This window comes from Cervus elaphus, chromosome 6, assembly GCF_910594005.1.
Source record: "Cervus elaphus chromosome 6, mCerEla1.1, whole genome shotgun sequence".
NCBI lineage: Eukaryota > Metazoa > Chordata > Mammalia > Artiodactyla > Cervidae > Cervus > Cervus elaphus.
In genome coordinates this window covers 18,977,996-19,005,812 of record NC_057820.1, presented here as the reverse complement: position 1 = coordinate 19,005,812, position 27,817 = coordinate 18,977,996, and the positions used below count along the sequence as shown (strand labels likewise).

At 48.3% G+C, this 27,817-nt stretch overlaps 1 protein-coding gene and 2 non-coding genes across 3 annotated transcripts in view; 2 read left to right on the top strand and 1 right to left on the bottom strand.

Moving 5' to 3' along the window:
- The window catches only part of SCD5 (stearoyl-CoA desaturase 5), a 173,189-nt gene extending 158,034 nt beyond the window's left edge, over positions 1-15,155 (bottom strand). Inside the window, exon 1 of the mRNA XM_043906356.1 lies at positions 14,580-15,155. Coding sequence (XP_043762291.1) covers positions 14,580-14,826 — 247 coding nt within the window. The 5' untranslated portion in view covers positions 14,827-15,155. The remainder of the gene's footprint in view (positions 1-14,579) is intronic.
- LOC122696673 lies at positions 1,593-1,725 on the top strand. The gene has a single exon (XR_006341807.1). It is a non-coding gene; the product is annotated as a U11 spliceosomal RNA (small nuclear RNA).
- Positions 15,156-20,308: 5,153 nt separating the features above from the next.
- On the top strand, positions 20,309-20,412 carry LOC122696722. Its single transcript, XR_006341849.1, has one exon. It is a non-coding gene; the product is annotated as a U6 spliceosomal RNA (small nuclear RNA).
- The last annotated feature ends 7,405 nt before the right edge of the window (positions 20,413-27,817 follow it).

Genomic DNA, 27,817 nt, shown 5'->3' with positions numbered 1-27,817 from the left:
GGTCCTTCCTTGAGGGCAAGCCGGGGGAGGGGAGGCGCTGAGGCTGCGCAGTTGGCGGCCGCACCTAACTTAGTCCTCACCGCTGTCCTAAGAAACGGTTTCAGAGCACTCTTCCGAGCAGGGGACCACTGTCTCGCTCATTACCTGTGCCGGCTTCTCGGGTTCTACTCCTTTCTGCTTCTGAAAACTGCCCCTCAAAGCTGTTTTCACACAAAGAGCTGGGGGCAGTTGTCCCCCGAGGTGTTTTATGTGGACAGTGTAGCCAGAAGTACCCCAACTAATACACAACGCCTGTGTGCATGTTAAGTCAATTCAGTCGTGTCCGACTCTTTGCAACCCTATGAACTGTAGCCCAGCAGGCTCCTCTGGGCTAAATACTGAAGTGGGTTGCTATGCTTTCCTCCAGGGGATCTTCCCCACTCCGGGTCAAACCTGCATCTCCTGTGTCTTTTGCATTGTAGGCAGATTGATTCTCTACCCGCTGAGCCATCAGGGAAGCCTGGATTAGATAATATCAAAGTTAAATTTCTGGTTTTGAACACTGTACAGTGGTTGTGTTCTTTTTAAAATATTTTATTTTTACTTATTAATTTTTAGCCTCCCTGCTTGCGGGATCTCAGATCCCCACCCTCGACTCTGGTAGTGAAAACATGGAGCCCTAACCATTGAACCACCAGGAAATTCCCTTGGTTGTATTCTTGCTGTTAGGAAATACTTACCAAGGTATTTTGAGATAAAGGGACAGATAGCTCTGATTTATTCTCAAATGGCTCAGAAAAAAACAGCACACACACATATGTGTACGCATGTGCATAGAGAATATGATAAAGTCAATGGGATAAGATGCAAATAGTTCAGTCTGCCTAGAGTACATGGAAGTTCCCTGTACTAACAGGGAACTTAACACTGGTTCTGTGTGTCTGAAATTATATATCTAAGTAAAAAGCTACAAGGAAAAACAAATCCCCAGATGAGTAGGGGGTGTGGGAGAATACAGACTCCGTTCTGTTTACTTTTGTGTATGTTTGGAATTTTGCATCAGTAAGACAGTTTCCTGTACCAAGCCTCAGGTATGGTTTCAGTGGCAGGAATCCTGGGCTGCTGGGTGCCCAGATATCATTCATCTACAACATCACAAGCAATGACCTGTGAGCTAGGAGTACCACCTAGATTAGTGGCAAGGTCCTCCAATTCTGCGCCTCCCACTCCCAACACCTAGAGATACACCTTTACAACCTTATTTTTACGATGTCATTTTTTCCTGATAATAAAATTAGTATCAAATCTCTCTGGGGGAAACCTTACATAAAGGTAATTATAAATTAGAAAATAAAAATCACCTTTTAGATATACATTGCTTCTATCACAAAAGAACTTTTTATCAGGACGGGTGAGTTACTTTCAACCCCAGAATTTTAATTGGGCCCTAGTACCTTTCCTTACATGGTTTAGAATATAAATTTCAGCCAGAATGATCAACTGATTTTTTTTTTAGAGTTCTCATTCAATTAGACAAGGATATAAAGTAACGATTATTCAGATCATATGATAACAAGAAAATGCACATGCGGAGATGACATAAAAATATTTGAAAAAAGGGCTTCTGTCGTGAGTGGCACACGTAGGGCAGCTCGTTTGCTCTACGTGCGGAATCGACATCAAGAGATTTCGGAAGCATAATTTTTGCTAATGGGGCAGCTGGTGATCGTTGGTCCTGGCGCCCCCAAAAAAAAAAAAAAAATATTTGAATACAGCATAGGGAACTATATTCAATATCATAATAACTTGTAATAGAAAAGAACAGAACAAAGAATATATGTATGTATGTATCTCCAAACAACTTTGCTATACACTTGAAGCTAACACAATATAGCATATCAACTGTACCTCAATTAAAAAAAATTAACAAAAAAAAAAAAAAATTAACAACCCACAAGGGCACCACCCAATCAAAACCAATCAGAACAAATTTAGTTCCAGATTTAAGCTTTGCAGCTGCAGTTCTTGTATTGCTGGGAATTGACGGAGTACCAGGGAAGTACCATGCTATTCAATGATTTTAACCACTGGGCACATGCTGACTGAATATCAGCTCTGTGCATCAAGGAATATTAGCACTAATAACTGTGGTTTATCCCAACCCTATGGGAGCTCTGCTAAGTTTAGGTTCATATCCAGCCTATACTCAGAGGGTAGTGACAAATCTCCCCAGAGCTCCACATTAGAGTCAAGAGAGTCTAGAGTAATTCCAGGAGAGCTCAGAGATGCTAATAACTTGTCCACTTGTCAGGAGCCAGGGAGCCAAACACAATGGGTTTGGGGGCGGGTGTGGGAGGGGGACAGATGTGGGTATTATTCACACTTGCTAATAAACATCTTCCTTTGCTTATAGAGACTCTAGGGCAAAACCGCTTGCTTTTGGGGACACTCCAGTGACTCATAGGTTGGGAATATGGATGATCTTCATCGTAACCATCTGTAAAAGCTTCTTGTGAACGTATTTATTAGAAGAGTAAATTGACAAACTACTCCAGGGAACAGTTACATTTTAGGGATTCATTTCTAATTTCATGCATGGAACTTTTACATTAAATTGTATATACTACTTGGGGAAAAAAACAACTGTTCCTCTGAGTTATAAAAGGAGGGTAGAGACCAACTGGACATGGAACAGACTGGTTCCAAATCGGGAAAGGAATACATCAAGACTGTATATTGTCACCCTGCTTATTTAACTTCTGTGCAGAGTACATCATGCAAAATGCCAGGCTGGATGAAGCACAAGCTAGAATCCAGATTTCTGGGAGAAATATCAATAACCTCAGATACGCAGATGATACCACCCTTAAGGCAGAAAGTGAAGAAGAACTAAAGAGCCTCTTGATAAAATGAAAGAGGAGACTGAAAAAGTTGGCTTAAAATTAAACATTCAGAAAACTAAGATCATGGCATCCAGTCCCATCACTTCATGGCAAATAGATAGGGAAACAATGGAAACAGTGAGAGACTTTATTTTTGGGGGGCTCCAAAATCACTGCAGATGGTGACTGCAACCATGAAATTAAAAGACACTTGCTCCTTGGAAGAAAAGCTATGACCAACCTAGACAGCATATTAAAAAGCAGAGACATTACTTTGTCAACAAAGGTCTATCTAGTCAAAGCTATGGCTTTTCCAGTAGTCATGTACGGGTGTGAGATTTGGACTATAAAGAAAGCTGAGCACTGAAGAATTGATGTTTTTGAACTGTGGTGTTGGAGAAGACTCTTGAGAGTCTCTTGGACTGCAAGGAGATCCAACCAGTCCATCCTAAAGGAGATCAGTCCTGGGTGTTCATTGGAAGGACTGATGCTGAAACTGAAACTCCAATACTCTGGCCACCTGATGTGAAGAGCTGACTCACTGGAAAAGACCCTGATGCTGGGAAAGAGAAGAAGAAGGGGACAACAGAGGATGAGACAGTTGGATGGCATCGCCGACTCGATGGACATGAGTTTGAGTAGGGTCCGGGAGTTGGTGATGGACAGGGAGGCCTGGTGTGCTGCAGTCCGTGGGGTTGCAAAGAGTCGGACACCACTGAGCAACTGAACTGACTGAGAGACTAGCTCTCTCTTTTTTTAACGTAGCGCCTGACTCAAGACTATAGGGAATTAATTGCTTGCTTGATAAATGCTTTATGATGATAAGGTGAAGGATGCTTTGTGAGATGGCCTTGCTCATTTAGGTCACAGATTGCATTTACAATCATTGTCTCTTTAGGGAACCAGGCTAAAACCAATACAGGCAGGGACTTCCCCAGTGGTCGAGTGGTTAAGACTCCAAGCTCCCAATGCAGGGGGCCTGGGTTTGATCTCTGATCAGGGAACTAGATCCCACATGCCACAACCAAGACCTGGCACAGCCAAATAAACATTCTTTTTAAAAATTAAAAAAGTCACACCATGACAGTCAAATTGTGAGTGCATGACGGTATTCATACAACAGACAGAGATACAGAAATAAAACTATTTTAAACCTGAGTTCTAAACACTATTCTTATACCTCTTCATTTCTGAGTCCACTGGTATTTGATTTTTTTTTTTTCCCATTTCAAAGGCAACCTCAGGATACTTCTACAATCCCCAAAGACCTTAATGACCACATCAATGTCACCTACGTGTATGTTAAATAATGACCTGCTCCTAACAAGCCATCCAGCAACCACCTAGAGACGATTAAGCGCTGACCTTAACTCGGCACCCTGCATGCAGCCTTTGACTCAAAGGTTTACACAGCAGTTTCACTACCACCTGCTTGACACATTTCCCCCATGTCTCATCTTTTAAAATGCACTTTGCCATACTCTTTAGACAAAAGCTACTGTTTTGTTTCCCTGATCACAGAGTTAGCCCTTTCCTCCAGAGTAATTGATGCTTCATTTCTAGCTTGTTTGTGCAGATAAAAAGTACTTTCTGGGTGAGGTGACACGGGACAGAAATCTGGCCGTGATGCCATCACTGACATCTTACATCACTGCATCACCTGAAAGATGAAGACAAGGATCAGCCAAGAAAACCACTCATTGATCTGGGGAAAGTGTGTCACCATGGAAAACTCTGGGGAAGAACACATTCTAAGTCACTCACTGTCCATCTTTTTCTTCTTAATCTCGTTTTCCCACAAGGCATTTAACAAATTCCTGTGCCCAGAGCAACCTTTCCCAGCCCCGTTTTACCCCATAAAAAACCCAGAAGAGTGACAGATAATTCTGCAAGCTCCTTCTGAAGTCTGGGTGACTCCCGGGTGGACATGCAGAATCCTGGGGGCCCTGAGAATGACTTCTCTCTCCCCAGTCCATCCTCCGAAATCACATGGAACGTTCTCTTACAGGAGGAAAAAAAAAAAAAACAACACTTCTAAAGTTGGGACAAAATGAAAACTTTCCTTAGAAAGGCCACACAAATCTAGAAAAATGGTACAGATGAACCTATTTTCAGGGCAGGAATAGATGTAGAAAATGGACATGTGGACATGGTAGGGGAAGGAGAAAGTGAAAGTCACTCAGTCGTGTGTCCAAATCTTTGCAACCCCATGGACATGGAATTCTCCAGGCTGGAATACTGGAGTGGGTAGCCTTTCCCTTCTCCAGGGGATCCTCCCAACCCAGGAATTGAATCCAGGTCTCCCACACTGCAGGCGGATTCTTTTCCAGCTGAGCCTCAAGGGACGCCCGGGGCAAGGAGAGGGTGGGATGAATCCGGAGATTGGACTGACATATACACACTGCTGTGTGTACAAGAGACAGCTAGTGGGAACCTGCACAGGGAGTTCAGCTCTGCGCTCTGCGCTGATGTAGAGGGGTGGGATAGGGGAGGTGGGGGTGGGAAGGAGATCCAAGAGGGAGGGGATATATGTATACATGTAGCTGAGTCACTTCGTTGTACAGCTGAAATTAACAACAACATTGTAAGGCAACTGTATTCCAATTTTTTAAAAATGGCCACACAGACATCAAACTCATTCATTCAACTCTTCCTTCCTCCACCCTTCCAGCACCATGTATATGAAGCAGAAGCCATGTGTTGGGTCCTGGGGAGGCAGATATGCCAGGAAAGAGCTCAGAGCCTCATGGAAAAGGCAGACATTGACAAGTCACTGTGATGACAGCAGGCGTGGGGACAAGCCAAACCGGTAGGCAGCAGAAGGGAAGGGCACGTAAAACATGAATCCAGGACCTTCTCGTGGAATGGAGGTGACACCGGTGAGGGAAGGTCAGGAGAGGGAGGGAAGGCAGGCCCTGGAGCAGAGGTGTTGGCTGTCCCAGCAGCCAGGCCCTTCTCTCCCTTCCCCCAGAGCCTGGGTTTTGGTTGGTTCTTAAACCCCACCTCATGTGGCACGTGGCTCAGAGGCCAACCTTGATTAGCTTGAATCCCTTGCCAATGGTGGCTTAACAAGGGACTTGGGACCCAGTCCTGCTGATGATCCTGAGGAGACAACAGCTGTGAGACAACCAGGAGAGAGTTTCTCTGGTGAAACTTCAGGAAGGGGGAGTCTCTCTCTTTTTCTGTAGGACATCGTTGTAACTGATGGAAATCTGGCAGCCATTTTGCAACCACGTGGAAAACTAAATTCCACAGGACCACCATAGCAGAAATGAAATCTGCTCTTTGATGTCACTTCTGAGTCATTCCACAAGTGCCCTACCTTAGGATTACTTCTCTGTGACATTAGAAATTCTCCTTGTCTTTTACGGCATACGGAGTTTTGTGCTACTTGCAGCCAAAAGCATTCTTTGTGGAAGGCGGCCCTCTCCCCAGGCCTCCTCACTTTTACCAGTTCATCTGTTAAAGAGACAAGCTGAGTTCCCAAAGGCCATGCACTGAGCCTCCCTGTTATTTTTCCCCAGCTCTACTCATGAAAATAAAAATAATTTTCTAGCCCATGAATTAAACATCACGGCTGCCGGCTGAAAGATTTTAGCAACAGCCTTTTGCTGGCAAGAGAGGCAGGATCCCGACATGTTCTAAAATAAGCTACAAGGAGGCAGGAGGGGAGGAGGGGACACCAAGGGGAAGAGGCCATTAGATGGACGACGAAAGGGTGGACAAATCCCACTTGTGTCCAGTTTCTCTGACCCATCAGCCTGTGACCCAACTTGAGGGAGTGTTTTCTTTAAGTTCAACCCAGATGGGTCACCCGGAGGCCTTATCAAAAGGCAGGTATTGACTCAATAGGTCGGGGATGGGGTCTGACAGTCTTTCTTTCTAACAAGCTCCCAGCTGATGGGCTACTGATTGGTGGTCTACAGCCTGCTGGGACTTGCAGAACCCTTCAGCCTCTAACTGGCTTCCCAGCTGGCACTAGTGGTAAAGAACCTGCCTGCCAACGCAGGCGACAAAAGAGATGCGGGTTGGATCCCTGGGTTGGGAAGATCCCCTGGAGGAGAGCACAGCAACTCACTCCAGTAGTCTTGCCTGGAGAATCCCATGAACAAGGAGCCTGGTGGGCTACAGTCCTTAGGGATGCAAAGAATATGACCAAAAGGACTCAGCATGTAAGCATCAGCCTCTAACAGTACACTGCAGAAAAGGGGAGCAGGACGTAGGAAGGAGGATAGTGAGAACTAGCTGTTTAAACTCAGGTTCCAGGGAGGAAGGGAAGTCAGATGAACCCCACACACACCTGTACCTTTGAGAAAAAGAGGAAAGAGCGCAGACAAGCACAAGAGGAGAAGAGCGCCCGGGGTCTGGTAAGCCAGAGCTATTATACCCTTGGGGGCACATTAGTAATCTAGTCCTGGGACAATGCCCCCGAGTCTGTGAGATCAAAGGGCCAGCTGAGACATTATTCCTAGCTCTCCCTGAACTCTGGCCAGCCTGAGAGGGAGGCACCCAGCCCCACTGCACACTCGCTCTAAGATGTCTGCCCCAGGGTCTTTCCTGAAAACCTTCAGGCTCACTCATCCCACCAGCATGTGTCTGGTCTAGAAACTATGTGCTCAGAACCACCGGTGTGTGTGATGGGCGAGCAGAGGTGAGAGACAGTTAGAGGATGGAAGGGCAGCCGCTCCACAAGCCCGACCTCCTCCCAGTCCCGCTGGTCCTACTGACTGCCCGCCCTGGATCTGGGCCCCGATCACTTTCAACCTCGCTGAGTCTTCAGGTCCTGGACTGGCCCTGCTCCGGCTCTTCTCTCTCCCCTGGGGACCTCTGTCCTGTGGCTACAATGCCATCTCACCAGAACCCCCCGGCCGGGGTCTCCAGCCAGGCTCAGTTCAGCCACCTCCTCCTCTTGGTGTTGTTTAGTTGCTAAGTCATGTCCAACTCTTTTGCAACTCCATGGACTGGAGCCCGCCAGGCTCCTCTGTCCATGGGATTGCCCAGGCAAGTATACCGGAGTGGGTTGCCAGTTCTTTCTCCAGGGATCGAACCTGCATCTCCTGCATTGGCAGGTGGGTTCTTTACCACTGAGCCCCCTGTGAAGTCCCCCTCGTCTAGGGCACCCCCCTGACTCCTCCAGGCTGGTGCTCTGCAGCTAAGGCTGCCCTGGCGGTTCTCCCCTCTCTGTCTCCCCAACTGGCCTGAAGAGCCATGAAGTCAGAGAGGGATGGCGTGGGTGCCTGGCAAGTCATGGGTGATAATAAGCGTAACTGAATATGGAGCAGGGAATCAAATGCACCAGCTGTGCCTCAGAAACACCCGAATGCCTTAAAACAATAATAATAAAATAGTCAGGGCCTCCCTCCTAGAGATTCCAATTCAGTAAGTTCAGGTAGGGGCCCAGCCTTCTGAATACTGTAAAGGACATCCAAGTGATTCTGATGTTTTGACAATAGTTGAAATGGGGAAAAATGAATGAATTCGTGGGTAAATGAGTACATGACTGCGTGTGGAACTGTGAGGCTCTCTTTACAAGGGAGAACAGATCCCTGCTTCAGTAGCCACCAACCCATTGCCAGGGGAAATGAAGTCAGAAACCATGCTTTATCCATGACCAGGGCTTTCTGACAACCGGGGGTGGGGGGGTGGTGGTGTGGCGGCTAGGACTTGTTCCAGCCAAGGAGGAGCTGCAGGAAGGGAAGGAGTGACGGGAAGTAGCAAGGGTCAAGTTCCTCACCGTCTTGTTTCATTTCACTCCAGCTGTGAACTGATGCTGGATGAGCTGTCATTCTCACTGGGCAACTAGGGATGCCTAAGCTAGAGAGGGCGACTGAGCTGCCCAAGACCCTACCTGGGGGGCTAGGCTTTGAACCCAGACCCTCAGAGTCCAACGCCCATACTCTCAACCCCACGCTGGTGCCACTTCCACAGAAACGGGGCACGTCACAGCAGAGGGATGGGGAGACTGCATACCAAAGAAGACAGAACATCAAAATAGTTGCTCAACAAGAAATATGCTGGCCAAAGATAATGGTGCTTTTTATAAAATTTCTGGTGGCTCAGGTGGTAAATAATCTGCCTGCAATGCAGGAGCCCCAGGTTCAACCCCTGAGTTGGGAAGATCCCCAGGAGAAGGGAATGGCTACCCACACCAGTATTCTTGCCTGGAGAATTTCATGGACAGAGGAGCCTGGTGGGCAACAGTCCACGCGGTCACAAAGAGTCAGACAAGACTGAGTGACTAACACTTTCACATTATGTCACCCTTCTGTAAATTTATCACTGGCTTTTTAAAGCAATTATTATAATTTTCTACAATACACAAGTCAGGACAAGATGAGAACTAAATGTTATACAGGAAAGGCCGTGATGTTTTATTTGGATTTAAACATTGTGCATTACATTGGAGCCAGAAGAACTCCAGGTCCCAGACAAACACTGAAGCCCTGTGAGTTCCCTGATGCCGCTCCCACCGTAGGGGGATAGGCTCAATAGACAGAACTGTCTACCCTGCGGCTCCACTTTGACATTTGGCCTGATGCTTAAAGGAACTTCCAGCTCAGTATTATCATCCCTGTTTCAGAGACCAGGAACCCAAGGCTCACAGACTGGAAAGAGACTTGGCTGAAGCTGAACTAAGAGGCGAGGCTGGGATCTCAGCCCTGGTTCCTACTCTGCAGGAGGACTTCACATTTTAGGATCACAGTGCAGTTGGCAGTGACCTTGACCAGTTTTAGAAGAAAAAAAGAACTGAGTTAATAATGTTAATCTCAACCTATATTTATACTTGTTGAGACTATGAAGCCAGTAAAAAGCACACCCCATTCTTCCAGGTTTCTCTGTACTCCACCCAGCCTGGGGCGCGGCCCTTAGTGCTTGCCCCATTATTAAAAATGGAAGAGTTGCAACAATGGGCTGGGAATTACAGACTTTAAAGGGAAGTTTCCTTGATGTTTTTCAGTTTTTTTTAGTAGTTTGTACATTAAAGTTTTGGTTTTTTTTAAAAGATGACTCAAGAAGACAAATGCGGGAAAAATTCAACACTGAGAACCTAAGACATTTAGAGAAATGATTAAGCCCTGTTTTTACAGCGATTGGCTCCGCTCAAAAAGCCCCAAAGAAAACACTAGAGACCAGGTGAGTTGTCCAGCTGAACAAAAAGATACTTATTTACAAAACAGTGACCTTTTAGAGGAAAATGGAGGAAGAGAGGATGAAAGAGAAGGGACTGGGGGAGGGAGGAGGAACAGGGCTATTTGTGTTCATTTCTCTTTGGACACGTTGAGAAAGAACCCTTGTTTCCCAAACCAAAGCAATCTTTTCCATGCAAGACGCAACGAAGCCACATTGTATGCCAGCTTTGTAGAACTGATTGTGTTGCAAGAGGGCCTTTTTTCCTTCTGCTAAAGAAAAAAAAGCCAGTATCAGGACCAGGAATAATAAGGGCAGCTAACAGTTACTGGACATCAGCCAAGGGTCAGGCACTGTGACAAGTAATTTACACCTATTATCGAATTTAGTTCTCACAACCTCATGAGCAAGAAGTACCGATTATCCATTTTACAGGTGAGAAAGTTGAGGTCTGGAGATGTTCATTTATCCCATCAGGCTATGCAGTTGGTGAACAAGTAGGAGAGCAGGGATTCACATTCAGAGCTGTTTCTCTTTTGAGCCGCGCTCACCCTAGAAAACCCGGAGGTGAAACAGAAGTCCATGGCCATGCATTCTTGGAGCTCCTCAACAATATTAGGGATTTGACAGAAAAAGAAGCACAACTCAACAAAGACGTTAGGACCATCGAAGGTGTGGATTCAGGCTATCCAATGCCTGACAGAAAATAGCTCACAGCTATTTTCTGGGCAGCTCACAGGATTGGACAGAATTTGACTAGTGGACCAGCAGGTTCCAAACCCCTGCCTCTCCTGACCCAAGCTCCTGCCAGACTACCTTATCCACCTCTGCCATGTCTCAGCTTCCTCTCATAAGCTGGGTTTCAGCAACCAAAAGAGCACCAGTGAATTCTCTATCTACTTCAGCAATGGACACATTCAGCCTGGGGCAAGATGGAAGGCTGACAGCTGAAGAATTGATGCTTTCAAATTGTGATCCTGGTGAAGACTCTTGAGAGTCCCATAGACTGCAAGGAGATCAAACCAGTCAATCCTAAAGGAAATCAACCCCGAATATTCATTGGAAGGACTGATGCCCAAGCTGAAGTTCCAATACTCTGGCCACCTGATGCAAAGAGCCAACTCATTGGAAATGACCCTGATGCTGGGAAAGATTGAGTGCAGGAGGAGAAGGGGGCAGCAGAGGATGAGATGGCTGGATAGCATCACTGACTCAATGGACATAAACTTAAGCAAACTCTGGGAGATGGTGGAGGACAGAGGAGCCTGGAGTGCTGCAGTCCATGGGGTCGCAAAGAGTTGGACACGACTTAGCGACTGAACAACAATAACCGCAAGATGGAAAGGAGCAGGGCAGGTGACTTGTTTCGCATGCCTGATCCTCTGATTGAGGTGGTCATGATGTCACCAAGGCATATTCAGGGGACTCGAATGACATTTCAAGGGAAACCAGAAAAGTTCCTCCTGTTTCTGGAAACCAATGGCCAGAATGCCTAGACACAGGGCAAAGCTTGCTGGGAAAAATCACTAGGACTTTGGCCTTGAATCATGACTGCTGCTCCTCACTCCCTTATTCTATTCATCTTGGGAGTCAGGGCATGAACTAACTGCCCCTTTGGTCAAAAATCCTCAAAGCAGGCCCATTTGTGAGCTTGAACCTTCAGGTAAAGATTTTTCCTCCAATTGGAGTTCACATTCTGTCCTTGAAACTCAAAAACTCATCCCTTAGGACTTGTGGGCACCAAGACTGTTCCATTCTGACAGCCTGCCCACTCAGAAAACTGCAAGGATAAGGAGAGTAAACAACTTGCTCTGGCCCCAAGGAGAGTCATAAAAAGGCGGGGGATGAGGCAGTGGAGGAGGTTTGGACTGAACAACTTGATGAGATCTTTCATGGATGACATTTCACCGCCAAGCAAATTACTCTGCGCACACTGCACACCTAACACATCCTTTGCTGGGTACACTGCATGGATGCCTCCTGTTTCCGGGGCAACCATACCTGGGGTGGAGGGTGGCAAGCAACGGATGGGCTGGCTAAGCCTTATTGCCTTGACAACCCAGGTCCCTGAAGTGGATGAACCACCCACTGGTGCATAAGCTCAGCCCTAACAGTAGACAGAGCCGGCGGGAGTGAGGATGGCAAAGGCTCCAGTGGGGAGGCCCGCAGCCCAAGGCCGGGGGTTTTCAACAAGAATAATCCCGATCAACAGGCCTCCAGGAGACCGCCAGCACACCGATCTTGGCTGTCTCTCTCCCTCACTCCTTCTCTCACAAGATATCCACCAGGTAACATTCACTTATTTGGAATGTTTCTAAGTCACAAGTTGGGATCTTGAAGCTACAACATCCACCATTGTCTGCCCTTTTTTTGGGGGGTGGGGGGAGGGAGCAGGGGTGGGAAGGGCCATGAAGCTCAGGTGGGGAGAGAATCGAGAATGGAACTGATGAAAAGTAGCTAAAGCAGAAGACTCTGCAGGGAGGCAGAAGGATGGGCCTGGCAGCATCACCCATCATCAAGTGGATCCCAGATTCCTGCAGTGTGTTGACTTCTCCAGGGAGCCGGAGGAGTCTGGGGCCAGGATGCTATCTTCCAGCCAAGGTCTTTCAGAACAAAGATTCTGTCTCCACCACCATGAGTGGCCGGGAAAGGGCAGAGGTGACTTGGCGAAGCTGGAGAGGAGGCCTTGTCCTTGTGGCTCCTGGTGGGAGGCCAAAACCAGGGGGTGAGTGGCTGTAACGGGTGGAGCCTGTGGGCCTGTGGAGCTCCGGGCATGTAAGACAATATTTTAAGTGCTCACTTCTCCCTGAGCTTTCTCGGACACTGCGGCTATTAAGACTAAGCTCTAATTCCCTGGTGCCAGGAGGGCTCTGAAGTCCAAAGGCACAGTCTTTGGACTGGGGGGTGGGGTGGGGGGGGGAGGAGGGGTGCAGAGGGAGCTGTTCTAGGGGATACAGGGCAATAAGAGCTTTGGTTGGCTGGTGGAGGGAGTGTGTCCAGGAAGCAATGGCTGAGCATCTTACGATCTAATCATCTAGAGGTAAAGGTAGAAAGAAGACAGGAGAAGGAAACCAATACATAACAAAAAAGATGGAGAAAAGGACACTGAATTGAGGAAGTGTACTGATGTTGGGAGAGCTTACTCAAAGCTTTCAGGGGACTTTCAAAGACTTCACAGATTCCCAAAGACCCCCGCCCCTCCCAACATTCCTCAACTCTGCTCAGCCACGCACCCTCCCCAAAAGGCACCCATCTTCTGGAAGGGTCTGCTTCCAAGAGCAGAGCCTGCAGTTTCAAGGGACAGCTTAAAACAGAGTGGCCCCGTTCTGAACCCAGGCACTTGGAGCTGGCACTATGCCAAGTCGGAAGCTTTGCCAAAAGAGGTCTTCAGATTTTTTTCCTTCCTCTTCCCCTCTGGAAATAAAAGGCGGTTGTGTTTCTCCTGCACACCACCCCACGCCCTCCCGCCCCCCGGCCCCGTTCCTTGCCCATCTCGGACAGATCTTAAAGGGCTTTTTGGATTACTTCACCAGATACTCAGCCCAGGATAGCAAAGCCCCCGGCACCTTTTTGTCCCGCCTAAGGTAGCCACTACAGTGACTGAGGCCAAAACCAGTTACTGGGGCAGGGGGTTTGGAAGTGGTTTTGAGTCAGCCATCAGAGTCATGCGGGGCAGGCTCTGAAGCACCCCCCGCCCCTGTCTCCCCGCCTCCAGGAGCTGGGGGTGGGGGCGGACTGGAGGGGAATTGGGTCCGGGGTTCCCCGCCCCCATGCTGGCAGGGGTGGGGGTGCTAGGAAAGTGGGTGGCGCGAGGGAGCGCTACAGGTGCGGTGACAGACTGGCACCTGGTCAGAAGGGGACAGGCCTGGAGGGGTCTACACAGCCACCTCGGAGCTTTGTGCTGGGCCAGAGCTAGCCGACAAACTTCTGGGACTGGAAAACTGCAACAGGGCACATGAGATCCCGGAGGGGGCCGGGACGGGGGCCTTACAGGGGCAGGAAGGGAACTGGCTTCTTCCACCTCCTGCGCGAAAATCAACGCTGAACCGGTGCGGGTGGTCTCTCCACCCCCCGCTACAACTCCCTTTCTAGTCCTTCACTCGGCCTCAAGGTCCGTGGCCCACGGAGGAGGCTGAGACGCTGCAAGGCGGCCGATTGGAGCGCCCCTGGGACGCGCAGGGGCTACACAGTCACCGCGTTGGTCTCCCCGCCCTGGAGCCCGGGCTCGGCATCCCCCTCGCGCGCCTCTGTGCACGGCGCCGGCGCCGGCGCCGGCGCCGCAGGACCCCGAGTCCCTCTCGCTCTCCATCCAGGGGTCGCCAAGGGCGCCTACTCAAGGAGACAGCGGAGGGGGCAGAAGTTGAAAATACCTGGATAGAAATACCTTCCCGTCCCAAAGGCCGGACAACTACAGGCCTGGGGGCGGGGGAAGGAGGTGGGGGGAGCAGGAGAGAAGGCGAACCGAGAGCCGCGGGAGCTCCGCACCGCCCGCAGCCAGCGGCGACCCGAGATCTCGCGCGCCTCGGCGCCGCCGGCCTCGCCGCGCCTCGGTGCCCGGGGGCGCAGGGGGGCTCGGGCGGGACTACTCACCCCAGAGCAGAGTGAGCGGCTGGGCTTTCGGGATGAGCACCAGGGAGTACACGGCCGCCAAGTGGAGCAGGCTCATCAGGAAGACGTTCCTCCAGACGATGTCCTGCCGGTGCCCGCGCGCGCCCGGCCTCTCCGGGCCGCCGCCGCCGCCGCCGCCCTCCGAGCCCTCGACCCCGACCCCCGCACGGATCTCCTCCTTGGCGCTGCGGAAGGGGACATTCTCCGCGTCCACGGCCGGGCCTGGCATGGCTGGGGAGACCTGGGCGCCCGCGGCAGTGGCAGCGAGCCGGCGATCTCCGGGGCGCGGAGCTCTCCGATGGGGGCGGCGGCTTCTGCCTTTTTTTGAGGGGATTGGGTGGGGGGGATCTCCGGCACCTCCTGTCCCCGCCTTCCCGGCCCTTCTCTGCTTCCTTCTCGCTTCTTCAGGCGTTCAGCGTGGCCTAAGGATGCCAATCTTGGCGCCCGGCATCTGTTGCTGGCGCATCACCCGCTCGGCTGCCGGAGAAGAACTCGGCGGCGGCGAGGAAGAGGGGGCGAGCGCGCGGGGCGGGAGGGGGCGCCGGGGGAGGGGAGGGGGTGTGGAAAGAGCGGAGAGCGCGGCGGGGGAGGGACTGCTCCGAGGGAGCGGGGAAGAAAGACCTGCATAGCTACAGCCAATCAGGGTCGCCCTTGCGGCTCTTAAAGAGAAAGGCGCCCCCTTGGCCTCGGCTGCCCGGGCTCCCCGGGGCCGGACGGGGCAGTCCGCAGGGCAGTGGGCAGCCTCCGCCGGGGTCGGGGCGCCAGGGAGTGGGTCGAGGGGGCTGTGGCTACAAGGTCAGGGAGCCCGCAGAGCCTCCAAACCACTTGTGCTGCTGCTGCGGTGGTTTCTCCAGTTCCCCGAAATACCTTTCCCTGTTGAAAAAGACTTCTTTTCCCCCCCACTCTTTGAAGCTACAGGCTGGAGAATTTGCAATCCTATTCCCAAATCTCAGCACAAGTTAAGGCCAGATCTGGGATGCCGATCAGAAGTTCCTGTGTCTCCCGGCTCCTACGGCTCTGGGCCTTGTGTGGAGGGGATGGAGGCAGCAGCTCGCTCGGTTCTTATTTGAATAACTGCAACCAGGCACAGAGAAAGTGCTCAGATAGCGCCTGTTAGATGATAAATGATCAAGGGGCCGGTTAGTATCCAGTCGGCCCGGCCCACTTGCGCAGCCCATCAGCCTTGCAGCTGTTCCTGGCAAATTCTCCCCTAGCCAGTTGGCTTCTGGACTGTCTAAGCCTTGAAGTCAGCCCCGGTTGAGAATGTGGCTTTAGGAAAGGAAAAAAAAAAAAAATCACCAGAACGTTCCAAGGCAAATGAACCTAAGAAAAAATCTTGTCTGCTCATTCCCCCTAAGGCAGATAATTTAGAGCTCCCCAGAGAGTACCCTGATGGCACAGGAGTGCAGAGAAAGGGCAGCTGACTGTGCCCCATAAAGCCGTGGCTGCACCCGCAGTGAGCAGGAGGCAGGCCCAGGTATGGAAGCCAGGGGCCCTGAATTCTAATTCTCACTCACTGTGACCCAGCTCGGTCCCCTAGGGACGAATTTCCTTGTTGTTTTCAGTTGCTCAGTCCTGTCCCACTCTTTTTGCAACCCCATGGACTTCAGCCCCCCAGGCTCGAATGTCCTCCATTGTCTCCTAGAGTCTACTCAAATTCTTGTCCATTGAGTCAGTGATGCTATCTAACCATCTAATCTTTGCTCTTCTTTCCAGCTTGCAAATTCTATAAATGTGAGTTAGAAAGGAGACTGTAGGTTGACAAAGCTGACTTTGGGATCAACCATTGTTAGTGATTCTTTCCAGCATTCTGTCGTACATGTTGTGCACTCAGTCATGTCTGACTCTTGTGACCCCACGGACTGTAGCCCACCAGGTTCCTCTGTCCATGGGATTTCCCAGGCAAGAATACTGAAGTGGCTTGCCATTTCCTTCTCTCGGGAATCTTCCTGACCCAGGGATCAAACCTGTGTCTCTTTCATCTCCTGCATTGGCAGGCAGAATCTTGACCATTAGCGCCACCTGGGAAGCCCTCTCGCATTGTCTGAGACAGAAAAAAATATTACCCAGAATTGATTACTTGAAAGGGCCACACATGAGCGTCTTGTTGTTAGCAGACCTGAATCAGTCCAATCAGCCAGAAGAAAATAATGTATAATTTAAAACTGACCCAAGATATGTGACTTATGGAATGGGGGCCCCTGAGTCAGTGTTAGGGTGTTGCTTCAGACAAAGCTGAAACTATAGAATGAAAGGATACTTGCCTGGCCACCAGATAAACATCAGCACTGTCATTAGACCAGTGAGACAGCAGAACATGAAACGTCTGTGTGCATGCTAAGCTGCTTCAGTCGTGTCTGATTCTTGGCGACCCACCAGGCTCTTCTGTGCATGGGATCCCCCAGGCAAGAATAGACCCGTGAGACAACAGAACAGGAAACTTGAGGATGTCAGTTTCATCAACCTTGGTTTCATACTGAACCACTTCTCACGCTCCCTCTGCTCCCCACAACCCCCAGACCCACATACTCTCTGTGGCTCTCTTTTCAGCCTGTCCTTCATCTCAGGGTGAACTAGCTGCTCTGTCAAAAGCCTCTCTCTGGGTTATCGTAATGACTCACCCCACCATCACTGTAACCATTCAGTTATTGGTTGGGCAAGTATTAGGTACCTGCTAGGTGCTAGAACTGGTGGATGCTGGGGATACAAGGATGGATAAGATGTGGTCCCTGCCCTAAAGGAGCTCTCCATCTAGGAGAGAAGACAGATCAAAGAAATGTAACCTCTTGGCTATGAACTGGGAAGGGCAGCAAGGTCCAGTCCATTATCTGGGGAAGAAAAAAAAAACACCTTGTCAGGCATCAAGTGTATTGAGTTGGCCAAAAAGTTCGTTCGGGTTTTTGTAAGACTTTTTGGAAAAACCCGAATGAACTTTTTGCCTAATCCAGTACATACAGAATCCAGGGGGGTGGCCAAATCATTCTTCAGGGGGCCTCAGAGACCCTTATCCTGTTAGTTAAAGTACTCTAGCTTGAATCTCTCTTAAGTGAGCATCATCCACAGATCAGACTGGGTGTGCCAACCACTTCAGCTGGTTGAACTCAGGATGGGGAGGGGGATGTTTTTATGTTTTGGAGGTGGGAGGAAGTGCTCTTCAGGCCCTTCAGATAATACTTACGAAAGAGGGGTGACAGCAAATAGCCCCTCCAGTTCTAGCCTCAGAGTGAAACCTCTACAGAAACAAGGTATCCTATTGCTGATAATGAACATCGCCCGTAGTATATTATGCCATCAGGACGACTGTCTCTTTTCTCCATCTTGCCAAAGACCCCAGTATATTTTCTTAGCTTCTGGTCAAGACCCTAGAAGTGGATGAGTGGTCATCTCACTCATTGAAGAGTAACCTTTTTATCCTGTCAAACAAATAATTACCAAAAATGTGATAAGAGTTCTAATAGTGGTATGTGCAGGATAAAGGGGGGACATGATGAAGGAGTAGTTAATTCACACTAGAGAGGAGGAGGTTTGTGGTAACTGGGAAAGGTTTTCTTTTTTTGGAAGCTGATTTTTTTTTTTTTTTTTAATTTCACTGTGGTAAAAGTACACAGAACATAAGATTTACCACCTTAACCATTTATAAGTGTTCACTTCAGTAGTGTTAAATATATTCACAGTGGTGTGTAACTAATCTCTAGAACTTTTTCACTTAGCAAAACTGAAATCCTATACACATCAAACAATTCTCCATTTCTCTGTGACCCTGCTCCCTGGCAGCCACTATTGTGTTTTCTGTTGCTTTGAGTTTGACTCCTCTAGATATCTCGTAATACAGTATTTGCCTTTTTTGTGACTGGTTCAGATCACTTAGTGTCTTCAAGTTTCATCTATATTATAGCATGTGTCAGAATCTCCTTCCTTTTAAAAAAAAGCCAAATAATATTCCATTTTGTGAGAAATGGCAACCCACTCCAGTATTCTTGCCTGGAAAAATTCCATAGAGTCCACACGGTCACGAAAGAGTCAGACACGCCTTAGCGACTGAGCGTGAGCATACTTATAGCATAGCACGTCTTAATTCGGAGTGGCCTCACGTGGCTACTGGCTACATATTAGAAAGCACAGTTTTGGAGGATGACTAGTTTACTAGACAGAGACATGGTGGAGGGCATTCCTGGCAGAGAAAGCAGTGTGAGCAAAAGCTTTTGCCTTTGTCACTTAGAGACGTATCTGGAATATCCAAAGCGAAAGCAGGGGAAGAGTGGGAGATGGAGATGAAAAGTCATGCAGTGGGCAGCCCATGGAGAGTGTCTTTCGTGCCCTGCAGAGCAAGCAACGTGGTAGGTGAGGGGAGTCGCTGATTGGCTTTATGCAGTGTAATAACAGGATCAAGCTTGGACCACTCTAGAGGAGCTGTGGCGAATGACTGGACGGCAAGTAGAGGGAGCTAAGACTGGAGGCAAGAGGACCTGTTAGGGCACCGTGTTAAGAATCTGGTCGGTTGCTGAGGAGGGTCTGAAGTAAGACACAGGTACAGATTCTGGAAAAGAAGTGTTAGAGAGGAGATGATAAAGCCAGAGAAATGCAAAGAGAAGCACCGCAGGATTTGATGCTTGACTGAACATGAAGGAGGAGAAATAAAAAGGACAGGATTCTTTTGGGGGGGTCTCTGGATTGGGTATTCAGGTAAAAAACAATGCCACTTCCTGAGTAACAAATCATACTGTGTTTATTACCATTTTTGTGAAATGGGGATAATGATGCCTCTCTTACAATATTTTCATGGTGACTGAAGTTTAGAACTGTATCTGGCATGAAGTAAGGAATCCATAAACATTAGTCATCATCAGCATTATTATCTTATCAATGATTTGGGGGATGGGACTGAAGAAATAGGAGCAAGCTCAATAAGGAAAAAAAAGTCTTGTTTTGGACATCCAAGTGAAACTGTCCAGTAGGTTGTTAAATATACATATAGGCCTGGAACCCAGCAAAGGTTTAGGCTGGAGAAAATAACTTTTAATATATATATATATTTGGCTGTATCAGGTCTTAGTTGCAGCATGTGAACTCTTAATGACAGTTCATTTCAGTTCAGTCACTCAGTCATGTCTGACTCTTTGTGACCCCATGAACCGCAGCACGCCAGGCCTCCCTGTCTATCACCAACACCCGAAGTTTACCCACACTCATGTCCATTGAGTCGGTGATGCCATCCAACCATCTCATCCTCTGTTGTCCCCTTCTCTCCCTGCCTTCAATCTTTCCCAGCTTCAGGGTCTTTTCAAATGAGTATGTGGGATCAATTTCCCTGACCAGGGATCACACCCAGGCCCTGTGCATTGGGAGCGTGAAGTCTTAACCGCTGGATCACCAGGGAAGTCCCTGGAGAGGGTAACTTAGTTGTAGCTCAGTTAGTAAAATCCCAGTGGTAGAAGCAGTCGCCCAGGGAAGGTCAGAATGAGACTCAGAATAGACATCCAGTGAACTGCTATCTACGAGACTGGCAAAGAAAGGGAAGCCAGTGTGGACTGAGGACAGAAGAGAGATGGGGAAGAAGGAGCAGAGTGTGGGAGCGCAACCTTGAACACTACAGAAAGGCTGGGCAGGATGGGAATGAGGAGTCCACTGCAGAGAGGTCATCACTGAGCTTTGCCAAGGCCTTTTCAGTGAGTGATGGAACAGTCCTTACACAGAGCCAGAGGAGGAGATGCTTGCTTTGGCAGCCCATATACTAAAATTGGAACGATACAGAGAAGATTAACACGGGCCCCTTCGTAAGCTTGTTGTGCAAATTTGTGAAGCATTCCATATTAAAAAAAAATAAGGAGGAGGAGACAGCATGGTATACCTGTATAAGTTAACTTTTAAGAAGCTTGGCAGCGAAGAAGAGAAGAACAGAGAGATGAAGTTTAGTGTGCATCTATGGATTTGAATGGGAGGGATTTGAATATATTCAAATGTTGGGGAGGGAAAGATAATGAAAGGTCAAAGTTCAAAAGTATGAGAAAGAGGATGCTTCATGGAGCTATTTTCCTAGGGTTGGGGGAAGGTTAGACAGGATGGGACCAGGTGATCAGATGGTTGGCCTAACTTTGAACAGAGGGACAATTTTTTCTTGGAGACTGGAAGGAAATGGGGCTTCCTAGTGGTGGTACAGTGATAAAGATTTCGCCTGCAGTGCAGAAGACCTGGATTCAATCCCTGGGTCGGGAAGATCCTCTGGAGAAGGAAATGGCGACCCACTCCAGTATTCTTGCCTGGAGAATCCCGTGGACAGAGGAGCCTGGAGGGCTACAGTCTATGGGGTCGCAAGGAGTCAGACACAACTGAATCGACTTAGCACACACACATGGAAGGAAATGAGGATGAAGGTAGACTGAGCTTGCTGAAGGAGCCACTACAGTGAGGCGGGGTGCCCTGATGGCTGGCTGGCTCCAAAGGGAAGGTCAGATCACCTGCCAGGTAAACAGAGTGGGAATTTGGTGGAAAGTTGGAGAAAAGTGATGAAAGGTCCCAAGATCTGTTGAGCAGAATGAGAAAGGAAGCCGATCGAGGACCTTAAAAAGGTTACTGAGTCAAATTAAAGACCCCAACATAGAACAGATGCTATGAGCTTGGCATGGCATCAGTCTGCAGTCACAGCGACACAGTCTCACTCGCGTCTAACAGGATCTCCAGATTGAAGTAGGGGTAGGGGCTTAAGAGGGGGACAGGAGACCCAGGCACCCGAGTGGCTGGTGAGTCAGAAGTTTGTAAGGAGTCCAGACTAGGGGGAGGGGGAGGAAATGTGATCAGAAGGAAGCTAAGAACTCACAGGTAGCAGAGGAAGCAAAGGCACTGAAGTTTTAAAGAAGTTGAAAGGTGGATTTCTATTTGTTAGGAAATGAGACTAGGGCATTCCTCAGCAGTCCACTGGTTAAGACGTCATACTTCCAATGCAGGGGGCGTGGGTTCAATCCCTGGTCGAGGAACCAAGATCCCCCGTGTTGCACGGTGCAGCTAAAAAAAAAGAAAAAGGAAGCAGTGGCCATTGTGCACCAGGAGTGGGATTTGGAACTTCAGACATACAGTGGTGGAAGAGTTCCCATTGATAAACTCCAAGGTGAGGCACAGGGTTCTAGAGGAGGGACAGTGGCTGGAGCTGAGGAGGCCGAAGGATCAAGACAGCACCTCCACAGGGGACTGAAGTCCCACAGGGTGGCATCCAGGTTTAACTGGAGAAGATGGTGAGTCAGGTGCCCAAAGGTCAGGGGGACGCATCCAAAACCAGGACAGGAAACAGCTCTCAAATATCATTGAGTGGTTACAGGATTATGTATTTTGTGGGTTGTTCAGTTGCTAAGTCGTGTCCGATTCTTTGTGACCCCATGGACTGGACTGCAGCACGCCAGGCTTCCCTGTTCTTCACCAACTCCTGAAGCTTGTTCAAACTCATATCCATTGAGTTGGTGATGCCATCCAACCATCTCATCCACTTCTCTTCCTGCCTTCAATCTTTCCCAGCATCAGGGTCTTTTCCAATGAGTTGGCTCTTTGCATCAGGTGGTCAAAGTATTGGAGCTTCAGCATCAGTCCCTCCAATGAATATTCAGGACTGATCTCCTTTAGGATGGACTGGTTGGATCTCCTTGCCGTCCAAGGGACTCTCAAGAGTCTTCTCCAGCACCACAATTCAAAAGCATCAATTCTTCAGCGCTCAGCCTTCTTTATGGTCCGACTCTCACATCCATACATGACTACTGGAAAAAACAACTCTGAGAGGTACTGGAAGAAAACCGTCATAGCCAGGTGGGGAGGCTCTGGCCAGTAGTATGTGCCTTGGAGTATGGTTGCTTCAGGGAAGGAGAGAGAAAGCAGACAGAAGATGAAGGTGTTGGATGGTAACACTGCCTATAGAAACTGTGAGTGAGACTTGCTGGTGAGGTGTGTGGTCTGGCGTGGTCAGGAGGGCTTCACAGAGGGGATGGCAGTCAACCAGGCCCTGAATGATAGAATGACCTGGTAGTGACTCCCAGTTGGAAAACTGCAAGGATCGGCTCAGAGACTGGAGTGAGCCTGGCAAAGGATTGACTATCTATCTAAGGTTGTATTCCTCTAAAGGATAAATACAAAAATTTTTTTAAAATGCATCAAAATATTTGACGGTGGACACAGTAAGGGAAGGAGAAGTTGGGATGAACTGAGAGTAACACTGACATATGTATACACTACCGTGCGTAAAATAGTTAACTAGTGGGGAACTCCTGTATCGCCCAGGGAGCTCAGCCCAGTGCTCTGTGATGGCGTAGAGGGATGGGAGGGAGACTTAAGAGGGAGGGGATATGTGTATATTTATAGCTGATTCAGGGCTTCCCTGGGGGCTCAGACAGTAAAGAATCTGCCTGCAATGCAGCAGACCTGGGTTCGATCCCTAGGTTGGGAAGATCCCCTGGAGGAGGGTATGGCAACCCACTTGAGTATCCCCTGGACGATCCCGGAGAATCCCCATGGACAGAGGAGCCTGGCGGGCTACACTCCACGGGGTTGCAAAGAGTTGGACACGACTGAGCGACCAAGCAGAGCGCAGCACATAGCTGATTCACGTTGTTGTACGGCAGGAACCAGCATGACGTTGTAAAGCAGTTATATTCCAACTAAAGAGATGTTTGTGGAGGGAAAGGACTTCCATGGTGGTTCGGCACTTGGGACTCTGCACTTTCACTGCCAAGGGCGCAAGCTCAATCCCTGGCTTGTGGATTTACATGCCTATGGTTTTCTTAAGTAAACCTATATTTTGGTGACAGGAACTACAGTGTTGAGAAAATGATCCAGGTTTGGCATCTGAAAACTGGGTTTGAGTTTGGCCTCACCTCTCTGAATTAGCCAGTCTGAGTACTCTGGTGGCTTGGGGACCATGAAGGTCTCGAAACTCTTCAGTTTCATCCTACATAATATAAAAATTAAGACTGCTCCATGCTGGGAATGCTCTCTGTACAGTTTACCTAATGATCTAACTTTTTTTTTTTTTCATGTGCGAAATGGAGACATTCCCTTTCCTCACAGGACTAGAGCGCAGGATGGGGTTTGATACCTCATAAGTGCTGGGTATTTGATGGTTTTTTAATCAGGCCAGAGAGATAGGCTCCTTGCAGTTACAAAACCTGCCTGGCCAGGAAGCTGCGGTGCTTCTGTGGGCCCCAGACTGGGTGAGCTGGAGGGGTTCAGGATTCACTTAACCCTAAGCGAACTATGAAATAAAATCTCCTGCTCTCCTTTATCCGAGGTAATCATTTAGGGCAACTCCTCCAGCTCAGGAAGGAATGGGCTCTGGATGAAGGGGGTGGGGGCAGGAGCGTGAGGAGAAAGCCTGCCTCTCGGATGAGGTGCACGGACAGAAATTTCAAACGTAAACCTCTTTCTGCTCCCAGGATGAGAAAACCACTCACAGGCTTTAGATGAGAGTGATTTCAAAGGAGCATAAAGTTGGGAAGTTAGCCTCCAAGATTAGGGGAAGATTGGTTTTGAGATACAGCAACACCACGGAGGATAGAAAATGCATCTTCTCAGCTTCCTCCATTCTCAGGAGGGTTGGCATTCCTGCTTCTGTACTAAATGGGTTGGAAAAATTTTCCCATTAAGATTTTATATATTGGCAGACAGGTTTTTATCCATTGAGCCACCAGGGAAGCCCAGGAAGGGGCTTTAACAAAAACCCCCTGCCTTAGTGCTTCAGACCCTTCCCCCGCTTTCCTGACCACTCTTCAGAGAGTGCTGCAATTTGGCAGCAGGAAACTGGGCATTGGAAATAACCCATGAAGGCCCTTAGTTGCTAATTCATAGATCAGAGGGGCTCTACTTAATGAAAAACCACTGAGTTTTGAAACCAACCCAAACCTGGCTCTGATATCACCTGTCAGTGACATCCTGCCTCGAGCATCTTTCCAAGTTGTCTTCAGGTTGACCCAATGAACAGTCCTTCATTAGGTATCTATTTAGTCTCCTCCAGAAGCAAGCAGAGCTCTGCTCCAGGGACAGAAGAGTACATGACTCTGCTCCTGGACTCACTGCCCAGGAGGGGAGGCAAAGAGGAATCAAATGATCACTCCAAGAAGTGTCTGCCACAATGTATATGGAATCTAGAAAAATGGTCAGGAAATGGTACTGATGAGCCTATTTGCAGGGCAGGCATAGAGACATGGAGAACAGACTTTGGACACATAGCGGGAAGGAGAGGGTGGGACGCATTGAGGGAGAAGCATTGAAACATATACATCATACCATATGTGAACTAGATCGCTCATGGGAAGTGGCTGTTTAACACAGGTTTTGCCCAATGCTGTACTCTGTGACAACCTAGAGGGGCGGTGTGGACAGGCTTCAGAGGGAGGGGACATATGTATACCTGTGGCTGATTCGTGTCATTTTATGGCAGAAGCCAACACAATATTGTCCAATTATCCTCCAATTAAAAAAATAAAAGGAGTGTATGCCACAAACTCTAACAAATGCTATGGAGGAATCATCCTTTTTATGACCCAGCCATGACACGTGAAGTTTGTTAATATTCTACCACGTCCCCCTGTGACCAACATCTGGCTCAAAACAAGGTCCACAAACCAAACACACTCCTCCTCTATCTGTCTCTCTCCCAGCCCCTAAATGCCAGCTCCCTGAAACAAATGAACAATCCCTTTTGTTGTGGCAGAAGAAAGACAGTATTGAGTTTTCACCCACATCGCTTCCAGCTCTCCAGCTCCCTTCTCCCCACAGCACCCACCCCCATTTCGTTCAGGATCGTTATTTTGGTTTTCCACGGGCAGATAAATGCAGAGAAGCTCTTATTTACTTCTCAGCCTTTGCTGCTGTCATTGTTTCTGTGTCAATGACCTCTTTGTCTTCCCGCTGTGTCAGTTACCATGGGCTGCTCTGAAGGCGAAGGCCCTGTGGTTTTCCAGCCCAGAGAGGGCATTTGTCAGTGGAGTTCAGGAATGTCAAAGGGGTGACCCAGATTTGCAGCACCAGAGGGAAAACTGGCTCATCGCGAATATCCTGTGTAGTCAAATGGGGCATATTCTTGATGTGAAGGAACAAACGGGTTTGTAGAAAAGTTAATTGCCGGACTCACTACCTAAGGACCTCAAGGCCGAGCAAATACATCTGTCCCCAGTCTGCAAGTTACCAACTATTTCTTAAATGCCTGCTTATTCATTTCCAACAAAGGAAAGTGTTGCATTGACTTTTTTCCAGATTAGAAACTCTACAAGAGGAAAAAAGGTTTCCAAATATAAATAGGCCTGAGTTGTTTTCATCCTATTTCTTCAAAGCTTCGGTGCTTATCACAAAATTTGTTTTCCATTCCTTCTGAAACTTGTATGTAACATATTGATACAAAGATGCTATGAGAAGGAGGTGGGTCACAGGCTCCCAGAGTTGGAAGTGAACTTAGCACTGAAGCATGCTAAATCGCTTCAGTTGTGTCCGATTCTTTGTGAACCTATGGACTACAGCCCGCCAGGCTCCTGTGTCCATGGGATTCTCCGGGTAAGAATACTGGAGTGGGTTGCCATGTTCTCCTTCAGGGGATCCTCCCACCCCAGGGATTGAACCCAAGTCTCTTGAGTCTCCTACATTGGCAGGGGGGTTCTTTACCACTAGTGCCACCTAGGATGACCCTACCCCCTCATTTTACAGGTGAGAGATGGAGGGAGAAAGAAGTGAGGTGGTTGGACTAACAGTAAGTGGCAGAGAAGATACCGGAACCCAGCTCCTTGACTCTGATATGTGCTGTCCTGCACTATCCCTTGTGAAGGTACAGCCATTGGGATACAGTGGGCTCCCTAATAGCTTTCTTTTAAAACACATCTTTTATTTATTTATTTTTGGACTACAATGTTTTGATTTACAATGTTGTTACAGCAAAGTGATTCAGTTATACATATACCTATTTTTTTTCAGTCTTTTCCCATATAGGTAATTACAGAGTACTGAATAGAGTGCCCCATGCTATGCAGTAGGTCCTTGTTATCTATTTTCCCTAATAGCTTTTTATTGTGACTCTCTAGTCTAGAACCCTGGTACCGTAACTTCCCTTTTGTGATCTACAGGAGGTAATGGGGCATTTTGCGTACTCTTTTCTCCACTCTTCTCCTGAAAATGGCACCCTTTGCTTCAGGAAACCACTTCATATGGTTCTGGTGGGTTTAACATCACTCTGCTTGGGCGAGCAGGTAACCTAGGCCAGCCAATTCTGATACCCTACGTCTCTGGGCAGGAGCTTGATCAGGTAGGTGGTGGGCATGAGACCCAAGCAGAGTCAATTGAAATTGCCTGGTTATTCAGAGAGAAAAGAATCAGCCTGCATTGTAGGAAACCCGGGTTCAATCCCTGTGTCAGGAAGACCCCCTGGACAAGGGCATGGCAACCCACACTGGTATTCTTGCCTGGAGAATCCCATGGACAAAGGAGCCTGGTGGGCTACAGTCCACGGGGTTGCAAAGAGTCGGATAGGACTAAAGCAACAACAATCCAGAAAGCAACTTATTTTTAGGTCACTTTTAGGAGGTGGTTGCTTTCCTTCTTTAGTACTGAGATCTGTTTTTAGATTTGATTCCACCATAAATTCTAATTTTCCTGGAGTGGGTAGTTCCTTTATTGGACTAGGTACAAGATGAAATTATTTTTCACCATCAGCCCAATCATACTTACTGGTCATCCTTAGTGGCGCCTTTAAATTATATACTCACTCACTACTACCCTTGCACTATTCAGAAAAAAAAAAATCTGGACGCTTTCTCTTCTCATCAAATCTGAATCCTTTCTGTTTCTATGATAGGCTCCCTACTGATTCATTTACATTGCCTACTTGGAAGGATATCCATTTGGACATGAAGTCTCTACTGAACTGAGTAAAGGACTTCATAAGTATTTACTGAAGTAAAGAAACAAAGTTAATGACAACACCAAGAGGCCTCTCTCAGGAGCCAGGAAATGTGATAGCCTTTAAAGATATATAAGTGATAACATGGAAATACTTGAGACACAAGTTTCATTACCTTTAACTTCATATATAATAGCCAAAAATCCAACACGCTCTTGGGTCTTTTGGAAACAGGAAAGTTTGCTCTATTTCACAAGGCTTCTCCCTCTCCTAATTGCACAGTGGGAGCCCACTGATACACAGAAGGTGGCTTTAGAAATTCACGGACTGGGACATTATAAGGCATCAGCAATGAAAGCAGTCA